The sequence below is a fragment of the Condylostylus longicornis genome, unplaced genomic scaffold (assembly GCF_029603195.1).
Source record: "Condylostylus longicornis isolate FDR11 unplaced genomic scaffold, ASM2960319v2 ptg000026l, whole genome shotgun sequence".
NCBI lineage: Eukaryota > Metazoa > Arthropoda > Insecta > Diptera > Dolichopodidae > Condylostylus > Condylostylus longicornis.
This window is the reverse complement of record NW_026577995.1, coordinates 500,274-518,568: the sequence shown is the minus strand read 5'-3', so window position 1 is coordinate 518,568 and position 18,295 is coordinate 500,274. Positions and strand designations below refer to the sequence as shown.

The 18,295-nt window shown below is 26.2% G+C and overlaps 5 protein-coding genes across 5 annotated transcripts; 1 reads left to right on the top strand and 4 right to left on the bottom strand.

The window, feature by feature from the left end:
- Positions 1-1,487: 1,487 nt before the first annotated feature.
- On the bottom strand, positions 1,488-4,369 carry LOC129607029 (tissue factor pathway inhibitor 2-like). The gene is made up of 5 exons (XM_055517720.1): positions 4,353-4,369; positions 3,924-3,931; positions 3,692-3,853; positions 2,726-2,842; positions 1,488-1,660 (listed from the first exon to the last, which is right to left on the bottom strand). Exons 1-5 carry the CDS (start codon positions 4,367-4,369, stop codon positions 1,488-1,490), a joined length of 477 nt encoding a protein of 158 aa, XP_055373695.1.
- A 1,345-nt stretch (positions 4,370-5,714) lies between these two features.
- Positions 5,715-8,483, bottom strand: LOC129607148 (guanine deaminase). The gene is made up of 9 exons (XM_055517900.1): positions 8,384-8,483; positions 7,996-8,127; positions 7,822-7,933; positions 7,600-7,745; positions 7,027-7,181; positions 6,785-6,956; positions 6,613-6,717; positions 6,233-6,398; positions 5,715-6,111 (listed from the first exon to the last, which is right to left on the bottom strand). Exons 2-9 carry the CDS (start codon positions 8,092-8,094, stop codon positions 5,741-5,743), a joined length of 1,326 nt encoding a protein of 441 aa, XP_055373875.1. The 5' UTR covers positions 8,095-8,127; positions 8,384-8,483; the 3' UTR covers positions 5,715-5,740.
- Positions 8,484-10,032: 1,549 nt separating this feature from the next.
- Positions 10,033-12,397, bottom strand: LOC129607129 (testis-expressed protein 10). Its single transcript, XM_055517872.1, has 4 exons — positions 12,031-12,397; positions 10,804-11,974; positions 10,495-10,735; positions 10,033-10,437 (listed from the first exon to the last, which is right to left on the bottom strand). The coding sequence occupies exons 1-4, from the start codon at positions 12,208-12,210 to the stop codon at positions 10,086-10,088; spliced, it is 1,944 nt and encodes a 647-aa protein (XP_055373847.1). The 5' UTR covers positions 12,211-12,397; the 3' UTR covers positions 10,033-10,085.
- Positions 12,398-12,659: 262 nt separating this feature from the next.
- LOC129607154 (protein PET100 homolog, mitochondrial) lies at positions 12,660-13,148 on the bottom strand. The gene has a single exon (XM_055517908.1). It carries the CDS (start codon positions 13,006-13,008, stop codon positions 12,766-12,768), a length of 243 nt encoding a protein of 80 aa, XP_055373883.1. The 5' UTR covers positions 13,009-13,148; the 3' UTR covers positions 12,660-12,765.
- Positions 13,149-14,419: 1,271 nt separating this feature from the next.
- LOC129607089 (heterogeneous nuclear ribonucleoprotein H) lies at positions 14,420-18,086 on the top strand. The gene is made up of 7 exons (XM_055517815.1): positions 14,420-14,573; positions 15,103-15,350; positions 15,404-15,529; positions 16,434-16,578; positions 17,012-17,160; positions 17,251-17,570; positions 17,628-18,086. Exons 2-7 carry the CDS (start codon positions 15,119-15,121, stop codon positions 17,847-17,849), a joined length of 1,194 nt encoding a protein of 397 aa, XP_055373790.1. The 5' UTR covers positions 14,420-14,573; positions 15,103-15,118; the 3' UTR covers positions 17,850-18,086.
- Positions 18,087-18,295: the final 209 nt, after the last annotated feature.

The following is an 18,295-nucleotide window of genomic DNA, read 5'->3' as shown; positions in this document are numbered from 1 at the left end:
AAATGAAAAAAAAAAATTAAAGACAACAGAAGTTTATTTTTTGTTCTGTCCGTCTGAAATGTGATTGTTTTGTGTGCTTACTTAATAATTTTTCTATAGTTCATCTTTAGTTCTTTCACGAATTGTTGCAATTGTTTATATTATGATATGAAAGCAATTTCGAAAATATTTACTAATATTAAAATTTATTTGCAATGAATCATTCATGGCCAAAGATCATTTTATAATAATCAATAGTTTTTTAATATTTTAATTAAAAAAAAAATGTTTTATTTGGGAGTTCAAATGAGTAAATTACAGATTATTGAAGAGAAATATAGACAAAAGAACACCTTCCCTACGACCACCAAAACCAACCATGGCTTATTGCTCTAGCCGCATAACCCACTCATCTCAAGTAAATACCCGAAGATATTTCTGAGCGAATTGAGCTCCGAGAAAGTACCGCCCAAACAATCCGAGCCTTTTGCCGACCAGAGCAGGACAGTGTCACTGAGAATGTGTACAGCTGTTTCTTCACTATTCCGCCAAATCTACAAAAAAGGGAATCCAATTTACCCAGTTTGGCAAATAGCAAGTAATAACACGAACTCGATTTTTTATCTAACCCGAATAGCTCTAAAAAAATGTGTACGTCTGTCCACCCGATCGGAAACAATTCAAACTTTCAGAAAAGAATTGTTTTCTGCCCAGAGCGGCTGCAATTGTAATTTGACCAATTTGGACAACAGGTCTGGGTAGGTGCTATACAACCCTAAGTTGCTAAGTTTTAAAATTAACGTCAACTAAAATTATAACCAAATTAAAAATTAGATGATTGCTGCTTAAAATTTTTTCAAAAATTATTTGTTTCCATTTTATTTTCAAAAAATCTGATACGAGTAGTAAGTCTGATGAAAAGGGAGTTATTTCTTAAAAAATCTAGCAGAAAATCTTATGGTAACTTTTGTTTACGTGACAGCTTTAGCATCAATATTTCACTACATTGCACTTTTTCTTGCTCACAAGGTTTATTGGCAAGGAAAATAGAACTTTGCAATAAATTGTGTAAGCATATAAGCATTTTAAAATTTTGATGTTCAACGAATCAAAATGCAATTAAGAATTTAAATTTTCTAAAGTCAAAAAAATGGGAGAAGATAGAAAAAAATGTAACTTTATTACGGGAAAATTTTGTGGCACAAAACCATGTTTTTCAGTCGATGTTATCCATATAATTTTTTTTTCAATAAAATAAAACTTACAATCACAATGATGTGACCACCCTATTCTTTTGAATATCAGCTTGAAAGTCTCTATTTGTCGCAGTTTCTCTTATTACTCAAATTAAATAATAAATATTTGAATGATCGAACTGAAAATATTTCGTCTCACGTAAATTGTAAATTTCGTCTCATCTCTTCCGCGTATACGTAATTATAATGTGCTTTAAATGGGACTGAACACACTAACAAAAATTGATTCTTATTTTTTTTCTCTTTATTTTCTTATTTCATGCATTTATTTTGACATTCATCTAATGTTTGGAAATTATTTGCGTTACCCTCGCATCCACCATAATAAAATGATTCACATTGACATGTACAAGGATTAAAATAATATCGAAAGAATAATGCTTTACATGGTCCAGTATCTGGTTTCAAAAAACAAATCGATTTATCTGCATTAAACAAAAAAAGATAAATCTATAATTTTGTATTTAAAAAAAAAACACCAAAAATTACCCGCACAACTCAATTTAATTAAGATCAGCGAAAATAACAGCACGTTGTAGAACAATTTCATTGCGAAACTATTTTCGGAAAAATACCGCGTTTATACGTTTAACTGTTAATTTTATTGAAAAGAATGTCAGTTATAAAATAAATACTTAAACTTTTATAATTAAATTTTTATTATGGTTTTCAATATTATTTAATAAATATGGTCATGTTTCAGAAATTGTAAAAAGTTTGATCAGGTTTTATAAAAACTCAAAAAACCGCAGTTATTTTAAAAAATTGAAAGTATTAAAAAATTCATTTTTAACGCGAAAATTTTAATTACTCAACTGGTGCTCTGTTTATGTTCTTAATTATTGATTTGGACTTAATGTCTGTATATCATTTATGTATGTTGAATATGCAAATAAGCATTGAAATAAACAGTTGTTTTATATAACAATAATAATATCTTCTTACGAGTACATTATGGTTTAATAAATTTTCTCTGTAACTTCTTTCTCAACACTCTCAAATTTTGAAAAATGTCAATTTTGCGTCTCCTATTTTTTTGATATAATAAATTCGATTGAAATTATATAAAGGCAAAAATGTGGTCGTAATCGTCTTCCTAAATAAACTAATATCGCTTTTCTAACTAAATTAATATTAGTAATGAAATTCAAGTTTTAGAAATATCTTCGTAAATGTGTTACGTACTACTTTAAGATTACTCCTAAATTTATGCAAAATTATATGATATGAGAATTAGGTTTCAATTAATCATTTTCGGTAGTCGCCCCAAAGTTGCTATAAATACCTGATTTAAGGAATTAAATTGTTAACGGAAATTGTGCCTTTTTAAAAATCATAAATCCCATTGGCTACATTATTTACTCAAAAACAAACTGTTACTGTTGAATAAAAATCATAGGTAAAAATAAAAATAATTATTTTCGCTTTGTTTTCTTATTTCATGCATTTATTTTGACATTCTACTAATGTATCGAAATTATTTTCATTACCTCCGCATCCTCCATAACTAAATCGTTCGCATTGACATGTACAAGAATTAAAATAATATCGAGTGAACGCTCCATCGCATGGTCCAGTATCCGGCTTCAAAAAACAAATGCATTTATCTGTGAGAAAAAAAAAAACATTAATCTCCTTTGTATTTTAAAAAGAAAACCCCAAAAATTACCAGCACAACTAAATTTAATTAGAATTAGCGAAATTATAAATTTCATTGCGAAGTTAAATTGGAAAAAATACCGCGTGCTTATACGTTTAACTGTTAATTTGATGAAAAAGAATGTTGGTTATAAAATAAGTACTTAAACTTTTATATGTCATACACGATTTTTATTATTAATGCGAAAATTATTTAATATGTATTTGATGTGTATGTGTATGTGTAATTGTAAAAATTTTTATAAAAACTCGAAAAATTAAAAATATCAAGACAAAAACGTTAATTATTCAATTGGTGCCTTGTTTATGCTGTAAAATTATTTACTTAGCCTTGGTGTCCGGATATTTTCTCTTCAATATGTAAATATATGAACTCAAACCGACAGCTTTTCCGAAAATATCTTTCTATCATATTCTTTTTTATTAAGTACATTCGAATTAATTAGTGCAATAATATTAACGGGATTACAATAATATCTTTAATTTTTGTAAAATTACCGGCTACGCGATAGATGCTATAGCCATAATATTAAAAAAATCAGGCAAACAAATCAAAAATAGTCATAATAAAACGTCAGAGCAATTATACTTTACAAAAATAAAAGAAAATTATTTTCTTCTGCACTTAGAAACTAAGTAATCCCTTTGTGTAATAGTATGACAACTCGAAATTATTACTCACATTTTATTTTTATATTCATTTACCATAAACCTCTACTCATTTTATAATAAAGAATGTGCACCCACTATTATTAATTAATTTTTATTTATTTTCTCTTTATTTCATTATTTTATACATTCTTTTTGACAATCTTCTAATGTTTTGAAATTATTTGCATTTCCTCCACATCCTCCATAACTAAATAGTTCACACTGACCTGTACAAGGATTAAAATAATATCGGGTAAATGCCCCATAACATGGTCCAGTATCTGGCTGCAAAAAGCAAGCTGGTTTATCTAAAAATAAAAAAAAATATATATATAAATTTTAGTTTGTATATTTTAAAAAGAAAACATTAAAAATTACCTGCACAACTGAATTTAATTAAAATTAGAGAAATTAATAGGACGTTGTATAACAGTTTCATTGTGAAATTTTGTTGGAAAATATGTATATCGTGTCCACAAGTATAACTGCAAAATAAATATAACAATATTAGTTAAAAATCAGTATATTAAGTACTTCTTATTAATTTATAAAAAAATTTTATTAATGTTTAACAACGAAAATTATTTTAATAACTGAAAATTTCTTTTATAAAGAGCTAAGTAGGTTTTTTTATACATAAGTAGGTTTTTAAATTCAATTTAGTTATAATTATATTGTACGCTTTTCATTCAGAAATCAACAACTTAAATTTCATATAACAAGTACAATTTTTCGTTTAATACAAAATTATAAGATATTTTTCATTTTAATTTTTTATAAGGTGTAATCGATAACGTAAAATTGCACCTTGAATTCTTTTGCATTTTAATCGATATTGCAGTTAACAAATTTTTAATGTTGCCAACAGCTGATATCTATATTTTGTAGTATAACCGATAATGCAAAAAACAAAAAATGTCACGTGCCAGTCACATTATAAAAATTTTTTAGCTATTTTTATAATAAAAAAAATTTCAACTGGTAATCTTTGTTCTTTTGTGCCAAATCGATAATTTTGAAGTGAGTAAATAATTTTATTTAATGAAATTTGGTTCTAAAAATATTTAACTCAAAAATAATTTGTTGTCAGTCAGTATAATCACAGCCGCTCGGATTGTCTATTTTAAAAATGATTGAAATCCATTTGCAATTTTCACAACTCATTTATTTTTCAGAGAGTGATAATTGACAATAGTTTGAATAGAAATTTATGTGTTTGATAAAAAAAAAATATACACACTTTAGAACACATAAACATTTACCCAGATTTTTGATTATTTTAAGCCGAAACGATCCAATAGTGCATTTGCATTTGAAATTAATTTAAGATCACTTTTAAAATAAACTATCAATTTATCTATGAAGAAAAGTTAATAAATTTTATATATTTTTTTAATTTCAATTAATATTTCCATAAAAATACAATAAATTTATACTTACTTTATACTGAAAACTTTAAAGATTTTTTTTTTAAACAATTTTTATTCTTAAACAATTAAAATTTGAATAAAATGAAATAAAGCAACAATCTTTATTAAATAGTAAAATGGAATCATTTTAATACGAAATTGGATAAGGATAAGGTCAATGACCAAACTATAAAACACATAAAATACACATGTAATTTATTTTAAGAATTTGTACAAATTAATTAGCTTTATTTGCACAGCAGATATTAAATTTTAAAATAGATAGCTATTTTCAAATTTTTTAATTAATTTTCAAAATATAAATGATTATTAAAAGTACCAAAAGTTTCTTGACCTTTAAGATATAGATAAAGGAACGAAATATATTTTTTAAAATTTCATCAATGAATATTAATTAGCTACAGAACATTTTACCAAACGCAATTGAGTTTCACATAAAACATTAGCAAAATTTATTAAGGGATCAATATCTGAATGAATATTATTTATGAATTTAATATCTGCGGAATTTTTATGCTTTATGTAATTTGTTTTACTCTTTAGACCTTTACTGACAATCAATATTGCTACAACAAAAAATATCTCTGGTAAAGAGAAACTTTTGTGCGTAAATACTGCAAAATGTTTTAATTCAAAAATCTATTTAGAATGATTCTAAAAAAATTCAATTTCAAATATAAGCTAACGTAGGCAATTTACAAAAATATCTTTCCTTCTTAGTTAGTTATGTATAAATAAATTCGTGAAATACAACCAATAATTATTTTATTTTTTGATATTATTTCCTTTAACAAAAACTTTTATAATATTTCGATCATCTCCAGTATAAATGAATTTTTGAATCATTTCAATGAAATTTGCTTCAGGAGATGGTGTTTCCTCTCTTGGTATTTCAATGTTAACAATTGGTAATATATCAATATCTATTAATAATGCATCAAAATCTTTTCCAACTTTAAAATTTCCAGTAACATTATCCATAGCTAAAGCTTCTGCACCAGCTAAAGTTGCTAAATAAATTGCGTTTTTGAAATTTATTACTTTATGTTTGCTATCATTAAAAGCAATATGATGAGATACTTCCATTGCTCTCAAAATTTCATTTAAAATAGAAGGGCTGTTTCCTCCAGATACATCTAAAAGTTTAAAATATTTAAAAAAATGTTATCACATCAGATATAAAAAATGAAACTGTTAATTGAATACTTATTAATAATAAATGTGCTTTTTAAATTATATATGAAATTGAAAACTTACCAGTTCCAAGACCGACTTTTATTCCTTTTGATAGAAGTCTTTGAACATTACATCTACCAGAGCCTAAATTATTGTTAGAGCTTGGACAATGGGCAATTGAAGTCTTGTTCTTAACAAATAAATTTAATTCACTGTCTTCTAAATGAACCGCATGAGCCATTATCGTCTTGTTTTGAAAATAAAAAATTCATATTATAATAGGTATATTAAGATAATAGATCTAGGATATATACATATATAAAGATAATATGTACATATGTTTATAAAACAAACATACATACATACATATATAAAAATTAAATAGGTGTTTTAGAGATAAATTAAAAATATGTCTTATAATAGATTTAGATTAGTTTTTACAGAATTTAAATTTTATTTACCTTGTCTGTCATTAATCCTGCTTCATCATAAACTTCAGAATATGTTTTTTCTCCAAACAATTCTTTGACAAATTTAATTTCATCTAAATTTTCCGATATGTGGCTCTACAAAAAAATTTTTTTTTTATAAATTTTTTTCCAAAATATCTTTTTAATCTTTTTCATATTTTACTTGTATATGAAGATTTTTTGATTTTGCAATTTCAGCTAAACTCTTCATTAAGTCCATTGAACAGCTTACAGCAAATCGTGGTGTAATAATTGGTTTGACAAGTTCATTTTTCAATTCTGTTATTTGTTTGATAAATTTTTCAGTTTCAGATATTGATTCATCTGTATTTTCTCTGAAAAATAAATTTTCAATTGATTTCTTCTGTCTATAATCTAAAGTTAGACCATAAATATCTTAATTACATGTAAAATGCAGGACAATTTTGATTTGAACATACTTTTCCAACTAATGCTCTTTGACCTTGTTTCACAGCTTCTTTTGCTAAAATTATTGTTCCATTTGTATGATTCGAACCAAAATAGGATGCAAATGTGGTTCCATTACGTATTGTTGTATTCTGTTGATGAGAATAAGAAACCCATTGTAAAAATCAAATCACTAGCATTGCACATAAATTTTATGAAAATTATAAAAATTTTTTTGGATATAAAAATCAAATTACTATTTTATTTTTTTTTGTCTAGAAAAAAAATTTATCATACAAGTAATCGCAAATTTTTAAAATGGCTAAAATGTTGGCTTTGTGGCCTCACATACGAAATGATAAAACATATAGGTAATTCTCTTATCAACTTAATACTACTTTTTTATAGAAATGTATATTGTACAATACAAATAATAAAAAATTGAAAATAATCAAAAGATAATTACATTATCTAAGTATTTATAAATAACTAATTATTAAAAATAAATTTCTTCAAAATTATTTTATATTAACACATAAGTAATTTATTATCTTTTGTAGCGCTAATTACCACAACTTTTTCATAAACTTTTGCAGCAAAAACTTCATCATTATATTTAGATTCCAAAGGAAATGTATATTTATTTAGCCAACCCAATAGCGGTAAGTCCAGTCCAAGGCCGATTTGCGGGAATTGTGGTCCATGAATGTGACAATCTTAAATTGTTATTACAAAAGTTTAAGTAAATTACAAATACATTAAAATATTTATAATCTATTTGCATGTACATACCTACAAAACCTGGCATTAAAAATTGTGTTTTACTAAGCTTTATAATTTCTACTGGTTCATTTGCATCAACATTTTCCTTCCATTTTTTCGAATCATTTCCATATGCTTTTATCTATAAATAATTAATACATTTAATTAATTTTAATATATATTGTAGTTAGAAAATGTAAAAACCTTTCCATCATCAGTTACTATGATAAATCCATCGATGAATTCATCAAAATTATCAAAAGATTGCGGATTAAAAATTTGTCCAATGAAAACTTTGCTCATTTTTTCTTTAAAATATTGCAATTAATTATAAATCTGTTGAATAAAAATTAAAAAAGATTTATTGTATGTAGGCATATATTATATGAGAACAACAAAATAATATTAAAAACTAATTGATAATTTATATTTTAATCTATAATTTAGAAATTCACTAATAATTTGTGATAAAGCCAGTTCTATATTATGTACCTATTCATACTTATATGTACATAATTTAGAATACACTTATCCACATGTAATAATTTTTTTTAGCTATTTAATAGTCGTATGTATATACACATATACTAACATGATAATATATCAATTAAAAACGCGAGAATTTTTTATATTGAAACGTGGAAAAATAAAATTGCTCACTAAATAAAACTACAATTACAGTGGCCTGCCAGTTTCATACTGAAATTAGAGTGGTATTTTTGTCAATGAAATGAAATATTGAGTAAATGAGCTTAAAATTGATAAAACTTAAAGAACTGTTATTAACGTTTAACTTTTGAGAGAGTGAAATTCTTTTCTTCAAATTTATAAAACAACAAATATTGCGTTCCCTCTTTCTTGGGGATATTTCCTGTAAAGAAAAAGAATAATTCCTTTCCTATTGTAAACAATAATATGTCTTAAGTAGTAGGACAGTTAAGTACATATTTTATGCAAGTATTTTGTATCATTTCTGATGCCGGTTAATATTGAATAATAACGTGTTTTTTTTTATAGATCTATTAGCTGTTACTGTTATTATAAAAATTAAACTACGTTTAGAAATTAAGATTTAATTAAATTTGTTAAAAATTTTGTTTTTTTAAGGAAAATAAAGCCAATTAAACAGGGGAATTGACTAATGAACATGTTTCTGCTACTTTTGTATTATAAATTCGAAAAAGTAAAAAGGTCCCCTAAAATCGAAGAAAAAATTGTATATATATATATTTATGTATATTATATTTGTGTATATACGTAGCTACATAACAATTAACAATCTTTAAATTTATTAGAGCTGCAAATTCTAATCGAAACACTTGTGCTATAACGTAATTTCAAAACTTTTACTAAAAATTTAATACAGTAACGAAATATGAATGGATTTTCGAATTGGATAGGCTAACGTAGATATTGACCTATACATATATGTAAGTATATACCGGCCAATACATAACGTAAATATGTATGTATTTCCAGCGTAAATATCAACATGAAAATATGTAGATATAAATGAACATTAAGAATAAAATTGTGAGTGAAAAGTATTGTGAGTGAATGAGAATAAGAACTAGTTATCGCGAATTATCTTTAGGAAAAGTTTACTAATATAGAAGAGGCAAAATTATTTCCAACCGTTTCGCGAAGAAAGAAATATTTGAAAAAACAAAGATTCCCATAAAAACTATTAATAGGCGTGTTATAGTAATCCTAGTTTATTTTGAAACCCTTGGTTTTTTATATTATGAAAATATTGAGAGCTATTATGCTTCTAAATTATTTAAAAATTGCTGATAAATCTTTGAAAATTATTTGCTTTTTCATTTGTAATCTTCTGTGCAATAAAAATGTAAATACCATAGTACCTCTATAGCATTTTTGTACAATTATAATGAATGTACAATTGCAAATTAAATATAATCGGAAACTGCATATTTACATAGATTCTGATATAATACAGTTACATATACATACATCGCAAATTTAAAGTGCTCTAATATGAATGCATTTTATAGAATAAAATTCATTACAAAATACAAGAAAAATATTTGACGAAAAATTCTTCACTGGTGTAGCATTTTCTATTTAAATAAAATCATTTTCGAATTAAATGGAACTTTAATTTCTGGTTATTTATATTATCACAGTGAAATTTAAGTCTTTACAAACTTTAACTTATTTCCAACAAAATGCCTTTGGAACCCTAAAGTACAAGAATATTATTGGACAATAAAAACATAATTATTAATTAGAAACCTTTTTATTATATTGCTTAGTAATTGAAATGTAAAACATTACATGTACGCTTTCTCAATTATAAATTTGAAATAGCTTGAATAAATTTCATTTGTTATATTTTTTTCAATTTTGTTAATTAAACTTGCTCGGGTATTTTCATCCCAATAGTCAATCCAATAAAATAAATTCATGATAAGCTTTCTTCCTTCAAAAATTTCTTCACATTCTGAAATTTTGACTGTTTCAATGTTTTGAATTACATTTTCTATTTGTTCTCCTAAAGATTTTAAAAATATTTCATTTTTTCGCTTTCCTAAATTAGTAAGAGTTTTAATAACTTTTACAGATATAGTTTCCTTTTTTAACATTAAAGGTAAAACATCTAAAAATGATGAAAATTCGTCTGCCCTAAAAATATAGTTTTAATGAAGCATTTTTTTTTGAACTGTTTAAAAAATTACAAACCCATAAAGAGATAACAATTGGTCATCCAATATTATATCACATAATACAGCTAAAATGGTTGCTGATAAATTTTTTGAAAGCTCCTCATTTTTGTATTTTTCTATTAAAATTTTTACCAGCTGTATGCACTTAATTTTATCAACTTTTATGAAATAGTGCCCATTACATAACAATATAGATTTTAAAGTTTTTTCAAATATTATTAGATTTTCAAATGAAACGTGTGAATTCTCAAAAACAACTATATTTCAAGAACAAATATGGATAAATATTTATATCATAAATTTAGTACAAAATTTTTCGACTTACATTGTGTGTATTGCAGAACAGCTATAGAATGATCTCGGTTTTTCATAATAGCCGACTTATAAAATTTATTGTAAAGATAAACCAATGTCAAATTTAATTTGAAACAATCTAAATCGGAAGATATTTGGTCTTTTGGAATTTTTTGTTTTCCTTTTTTTTCATATTTGTTTCCAACATCAAGTTGTTGGTACGGAAATTTCCTAAATATTTGAGATTTGAATTCAGATGCAAAAGAATTTTGAAAAAAATGTGTTAAACTAAAATCTATATTCAATTTTCGTTCACAAATTTCCACCATTTCCCATAAATATTCTAAAATAGTAAGAACAGTGTTCAGAGTGAAAGCAGCTTCAAATGATAATGACATTTCTACTCTTATTGGTGCTTCTTCGGAAAAGTTTGGCCGTACTTCCATCCAAGCTTCAAGTAATAACGGACACAAACTTTCAATATACTTCTTAGATTTTTCAACATTATCCATAGTGTCCGACCGATATTGTCCAACCGATTTATTAAATATATTAAATAAATCGAAATTAACTTTTGAAGCTGAAGTATCATAGAGTTCTAAATAAAATGTATTACTTCCCAAAAATATTTCTTTGGGTTTAGCCTGCATTCCTGACAAAGAATTTAGTTTGGAAGTCCAATCTTTAATTATTATTTGAAGTAATCTTTGCAATTTGTCTAAAATTTTACTTCTCCATTTGATTGTTGTACTTTTCCTGTCAACATTAACAGTCAACATTCTGCCAGGTTTTGAATCTATTCTTAATTTTGATATCATGTCCAGAAAATTTATAAATATTTGATTATGATGCAACATAATTAAATTTGGAACATACTTTAATAGAACATCAAGAAATAAAAGAGAATCTTCTTGAATTGAATGATTAAGATGCGACATTGAACATTTTAAATAGGACGAAATGATATTGAAAAATGGTTCTATAACATGTGATTCAAAAATTGTGAACAATTCAGTAAAAACTTTGAATGATTGCCGACGGATTTCTTTCTCTATATCTAAAGATAACATAGATAAACCATGTATAATTTGACTTAAATTACGAAAGATTTCATCAGAATTATATGAAAGACATTCTCTTAAATTATTCAAAGCTTCGGTGCGAAATGAAACATTGTGATGCTTAAGACGTGACAGAACGTCCTGGAATATGTAAAAATGTTAAAATAAGCTTGTAAAAAGATAATTAGATTACTTACTTTGATATCATGTCTTTTCTTTCCAGTTTCAAATTTTTGCTCCTGTAATTGTTCTCTTAAAATTATTTTCTTTACTTTGAATTCAGTTTTAGTTATATTTAAGCCTTTTGGTAATTTAGCACCCTTTAATTTAACTTTTGCTTTTTCAGATCGCAAAAATTTTTTATGTTTTCCACCCATTTTTATTTTTTCTTGTTAAAAATAAAATGCTATTGCTATTTACTTACTAATTGTTGCAGTAATCAAAGTAGCACGTGCTTATTCCAATACTTAGTGTTGATTAGTTGATTATTTTTTGTGAATGTTATTTTATAACTACACTTCTTTTAAGTAATATTAATTTTTTCAACTCCTCAAGTATGCGAGTAACATGCAAGTGTAATTTATATTGAACTCATTTAATATGAAATTAAGTAGAAAAGGCTAATAAATTAATATTTTTCTTATAAGCATTATAAACATCAAGAATAGCATATAGCGCACAATATGAGTGTAGAAAAACTACATTTCTAAATTATCGCCATCACTTATGAAACTTGATACAAAACAGCTGATATTATTTTGACTTTGTTTTTGTTATAAATATTAAAATTTTATTTTCGATTCAGAAAACATAAACTTGTTTCAAATATAATTTAAAATTCTATTTATTTTAAATTTAATAATTTTACAAAACAACTTTCATATAATAGTAACATTGAAAACCAGCAATACGGATTGATCAGTAAACGAGTTTCATTGCTTTTTTTCCATTGATTCTAATGCTTTTAGAATCTCTTGATCCTTTTTTTCTCGAAGAGCTCGAATGGTATCCTCAATTTCTTTCCTATGGCTTTTATTTTCTGGTGGATACAGTTCCCTTTTAGTTTTTGTAACCCACTCTTCAAAATAGGCTGGTTGATTAAAAATGTGAAATAGTGCTACTGGGAAAGTCATATACATAGCCATTTTACCCACTTCTAATGCCCATCCACCCATGTTAAGACAATTTTTAGCTATTTCTATTATTTGTGGGTTAATAGTTTGATTCTTATTCTTATCCGTAAATTTATGTAACACTATTGTAAATAATGTAAATTGTACCACTTATTATGATTTGTTTTGTATTTGTAAGAAGTATTTTTGTAAACAATGTTACAAACTTGTCAATTTTGAAGTTTTGAGTTTGATAATTCTAATAGGTCGGAATGAAATCTATTTTGCTTGCGTTGTATGCCGTAAGGTGAATATATTTTTTATTAACCTTTCATAGTCTTGCAAGTCTACTCGAAACCGGATATTAACAACTTAATATAAAATAATTATACTGCAAAATAAATGCGAAATATTATAGTGAACCTTCTTACTTTTGCGATAATTCTTATAATGAACCTCTACAAGAAAGTCAAATTGCTGGGTTATATACTGCAAACCAAAGTAGAAATGAATAATAGTTGGTAATAAACATTAAAAAATATTATCGAATTTTATATTTTGTAATAGATCGTCGGTTTAGTGTATCGTCAAACCGACGATAGTTTAAATACTGCTGAAAAAATCTGTCTGGAATTCTACAAGGGTTCTGTGGAAATTACAAAAATAACAGATTGATTTAATTTGAAATTTGTTTTCGTTTAACTTGAAACTTTTACGCCAAAGCAAACATTTGAATACCTGTGTTTACACCATTAAACTAATTTTGTGATATTTGTAAAGTTAAAATGAAATGTATTTCAAATATCGATGCAATAGTCGTTTTAAAACACAGCTGACGGCAACATGTACATAAATTAAAAAGTTGGGCTCAAAGCTAATGAAAAAATTAGCCAATGCAATATGTGACTGCAATTAGCTATAATGTAGATCCAGAATGATTATCCGTTCACATAAATTATAATATACATATATAAGTGATAAGTCATAAACATATTCAGGATGCAAAGGCGAACTTTAAAATTTTACAGCTACAAAAAAAAAATTACGCTGCAAAGATGAAAGTGCAAAGCAAAACGTCAAAATTGTTTTATTTCCAAATTTTGAATCTGCTGTCTGTCATATAATACGTCTTGAAGTAAAGTTGTTGTTGTTGTTTATCTATACAGAACTTTGAAACTATCAAAGTTTAAAGTACATCCTTTGCTTCACAATGACATTTAAAGTTTAAAAACAACATATGACAAATATACGTTTCTTAATTGTTTCTGAAAGAAGCATTCAAATTAGAATTTACAATTTCAGTATAAAAAATTGTTTTGACATATTTACTTCTTCATCTTTGATACCAAACTCACTTTTTTTCTCTCTTTTTGTATTTTTGGCATCGAACATCATTTTTATTAATCGATTTTGTTTATGAAATATTGTCTATTTTTGATTGCTGCAATTTTCATCCCTGATTATTCATTAAACCTTCGCTGAATTGAAAAGTCCTACAACCTATAAAGCTATCACCTATTTTTCACAAAAGTATTATATTAATATTTATTGATTAGTTACCGGCTTTGTAAATTTTTTTTAAATAAGTAAAACGTTTTTTAATTCTTTAAAGGTTGTAAAACATTCAGGTATGTTTTTTAATCCATATAAGATATTTTTAACAAAATGGCGCAGCTTGTATGATGCGATACGATTGAATTTTTATAAGGCATGGTTATTTGCTTTCTGATAGTGAGCAGCTTATTTGATATTTTGTTTAAAATTAAAAGCTATTTCTAATACTAAAACCTGTATTTCAGAATTTTTTACTAAAATATATATTAAATTTAAATGTATAAAAATAAATATGTACATACAAATGTATATATGTATATACGTGTTTAATACGTCTGTGTGCTGGAACATATAACTTCATAATGTGTCTATACATATGTACATATTTTTAATATGCAAACAAAACATACATAAAAGTTTTATACATACATATATACACTTCTGTATGTTACATTAAATGGGATGTAATTTGGGTGCGGACGCGTTACCTTTGTTAAAGATTGATACTTAATAAAAATTTTTATACTTACAAGTATAATTTAAATAAATCTTCGAATTTGTTTGGTACCTACATATATTAATAAAAATATTTTCAATTTAAAGTTTTTTCAAAGGTAAAATGACCCGTTTTATTCGTTTACGTGGTTTGCCATGGTCGGCAAATGAAGAAGACATTCTTAAGTTTTTGAGTGGAGTTAATGTGGTAGGGGGTACTAAAGGTGTCTATATGGTTACATACAAAAGTGACGGAAGAAACACTGGAGAGGCTTTTGTTGAACTAGAAAGTCCAGAAGATGAAGAAGAAGCTTTTAAACATAATAAAGAAACTATTGGACATCGCTATATAGAAAGTAAAATAACTTATTTTATTGATTTTACCGACACGTACTTACGTGAACTATAGTTTTTAGTGCTTCTAATGAAGAAGCTGAACATGCAATGAAGAAACCGAATGCTAATTCAAATGTGCTCAAATTGAGAGGCCTGCCGTATTCTATTACTGAAGAACAAATTGAGAAATTTTTTGATGGTGAGTGTATTTTTTATTTTTGAATAAATACATTATATAAAAATATTTTGTTGGGTCTTTTTATAATGTACATTTAGCGGGGCAGAATGGGAAATTATGTAAGAAATTTTCATCTAAAAACTAGAAGGATTGGTTCATTTTAATATTATATAAAATTTAATATAAGTTTGCATTGAAAAGTAATTGTTGAATATAATTATAAGAAAGTGTTCACGTTTTGGTTTGGATGCATGACTATATTAGCAATGGTTTATCCTTTTTATAGTACATATATCATTCTTGCAAAATAATCGTTTAAAGGATGAGATTTTGCTTGCGGTTTTTACGATTTAACACAAGGCAGTGTTTAGATCTTGCGTTACATTCTACAAATTTCAGTCAACTAATTATTCTGACCTTAACAGAGCGCTACCTCTATTTGGCAACAAAGTTGTCCTCAATCAATTTCTGAATAGCTTTGTGTCTTCGATGATCCATATATCCAAAAAAAAAATTTTTATGAAAAGTCTATACAATTAAATATAAAATATAATATTCATTTTATCTTTTTACTTTTGAATTTCAAAATTAATGGTTAAAATGTCTCAAAATATTTCTGTTATGAAAGGGTAAAAAAATTTGCTAATACGTTGAAGTATTTTAAAGTTATTTAAGTAATAAATACCATTTAATTTTAAATTAGCAGTAAATAACTGAAAGCAGTTCTTTTAAAAGTTTCGGAGCATTTCACATCATAATTTTCCCTGTCTAATCGCTTTTATTAACAACAGTGTCAATAAAAATTAAAATAAAAGGATATCTAGAATAAAAAAATGTAAAATTAACATTTGTAAACAAAATTAAATAAAATTTTTATTTAAATTGAAGTTATACATAAAATTTTCGTAAAATATATCGTGGGCAGGGTTGGAGATCAAACCAGACCGGGAGGGGATTCTAATTGTTATGGACAGAAGGGGTCGTGCATCTGGGGAAGCGTATGTTCAGTTTGAAACTCTGGAAGATACTGAACAAGCATTAAAGCGTAATCGGGAAAAAATTGGGCACAGGTGGGTTGGTATATTAAAAATATGTATTATTTAACCATAAAAAATATTTTGTTTCAATTTTTTACATATGCATTTGTTTTGTTAAATTCTAAAGGCATGACAGATTTTTTATGTAATATCTACTTTGGGACTTTGATTATATAAATAATTTGTGTGGCTTCTGTTGAAAATAAACAAAAAATAAAAGAAGTTAAGATATAAAAAGAAAAATAAAAATCAAATTTAGTAATTAAATTTAAGATTTGGAATTCTTATAATTTTAGGTCTTTTAGGTACACATTGGGCATCTGGCGTTATTCGTTTTTGTCTTATTTAAAAAAAATATATATATATAATTGTAACATTAGTCTTAAGAAAATATGAACATCATAATAATTTTTTCAACATTCTAAATTTTCAATTGTTTTAAAAAGAAATGCATTATTTTATTTAGGTACATTGAAATATTCCGAAGTTCTATTGGCGAGATGCGGCGACAATCTGGGTCAAGATCTGGTCCATATGACAGAAAAGATCGTGGCGGTGGTTTAAGAAATGGTCGTGATTTTGCCAGAAGTAGCCGTAACAGCGGTCCACGGGGAGGTAAATAGTTTATAATTATTTTGATGAGTAAAAATATATCTCAAAAACACTTAAAAACACTTTATTACAACCCAACATAACTGTTTTCAGGTAGTTTTAATGGAAGAGATAGCTTTGGAAGTAGCTCCTTCGGCAGTGGTGGGCGCTTCAATGATAGAGATAACGACCGCTTTGACAGTTACAACAGTTTCGGTAGTGGTGGTGGCAGCAGCGGTAACCCATTCAATCGGAATGGTAGCAGTAACAGCTTTAACAATAGCGATTTTGGTGGGTTTGGTTCTGATCGAAATGGAGGTGGAAATTCATTTGGACCGGTTGGTAGTGGCCGATCGGGCAGTCGAGATTGTGAAGGACACTGCGTGCATATGAGAGGATTGCCATATTATTGCTTTGTAAATGACGTTAATAAGGTATAAAACAAGGAATCTTAATTAAAATTTAAAAAAACTTCTTAATAAAACTTTCAGTTCTTTGATCCAATCCGTCCAAACCATGTTGAAATCATTTACAACAGCAAAGGTTTGCATAGTGGAACTGCTAAGGCATTTTTTGAAACTCATGAAGAATCACAACTAGCGATGAAAAAACATCGCAAGCAAATGGGAAATCGCTACATTGAATTGTTCTACGATGGAAAATTGAGAATGGGAAGTAGTGGAAACAGTGGTGGAAATCCACGTCGCTTGTAAATGCAGAAATCGCTGCATAAATTACCATAGGGATGAGGGCGTTTAGTTATATGAAATTCATCTCCATTATAAGTATCTGAAGGATCACTCGCTTGAAACGATTTTATATGGTTTAATTTAATTTTACTGAAATGATATAACTATTATTAACAATTCTAAAATTTAAGTGGAAATAATTTAATTCCAGAATTATCATATTAATTACTTAATAAAATATGCTATAATTTTCATAACTGATTTTGTCTGTTCTTTGTCTGCTTAGGTACGTAAATTTATATTTCCTATATAGAAAGATTTTCTCGGTATTATACATCAACTAAATTAAATCGATTGCTTAGAAGGTCCCGGGATTAGTCGATTTTTCGAGTTTGCATGATATATTGGAAAGAGAATAAAGAAATTCGATTTGATAAAAAAAGAATCTGATTATAAAAAAAAATTTTGAA

Bases quoted from the DNA above. Each gene is read 5' to 3' on its own strand.
- LOC129607029 (XM_055517720.1), bottom strand. The intron at 2,843-3,691 runs GTATAAAATAAT...TTTTTCTCACAG, and splicing joins AGAAGATTGTCAAAAAGAAT to ATAAATGCATTTGTTTTTTG. The intron at 1,661-2,725 runs GTAATGAAAATA...TGTTTAATGCAG, and splicing joins TAGTTATGGAGGATGCGGAG to ATAAATCGATTTGTTTTTTG.
- LOC129607148 (XM_055517900.1), bottom strand. From the start codon at position 8,094: ATGAGCAAAGTTTTCATTGGACAAATTTTTAATCCGCAATCTTTTGAT. The intron at 6,399-6,612 runs GTAAATAAAATT...TTTCAAAACAAG, and splicing joins CAGGATTAATGACAGACAAG to ACGATAATGGCTCATGCGGT. The intron at 6,112-6,232 runs GTAAGTTTTCAA...TTAAACTTTTAG, and splicing joins AAAAGTCGGTCTTGGAACTG to ATGTATCTGGAGGAAACAGC.
- LOC129607129 (XM_055517872.1), bottom strand. From the start codon at position 12,210: ATGGGTGGAAAACATAAAAAATTTTTGCGATCTGAAAAAGCAAAAGTT. The intron at 10,736-10,803 runs GTAAGTCGAAAA...CTTGAAATATAG, and splicing joins TGTTCTGCAATACACACAAT to TTGTTTTTGAGAATTCACAC. The intron at 10,438-10,494 runs GTTTGTAATTTT...CTATATTTTTAG, and splicing joins CAATTGTTATCTCTTTATGG to GGCAGACGAATTTTCATCAT.
- LOC129607154 (XM_055517908.1), bottom strand. From the start codon at position 13,008: ATGGGTGGATGGGCATTAGAAGTGGGTAAAATGGCTATGTATATGACT.
- LOC129607089 (XM_055517815.1), top strand. From the start codon at position 15,119: ATGACCCGTTTTATTCGTTTACGTGGTTTGCCATGGTCGGCAAATGAA. The intron at 16,579-17,011 runs GTGGGTTGGTAT...TATTTTATTTAG, and splicing joins CGGGAAAAAATTGGGCACAG to GTACATTGAAATATTCCGAA. The intron at 17,571-17,627 runs GTATAAAACAAG...TAAAACTTTCAG, and splicing joins TTGTAAATGACGTTAATAAG to TTCTTTGATCCAATCCGTCC.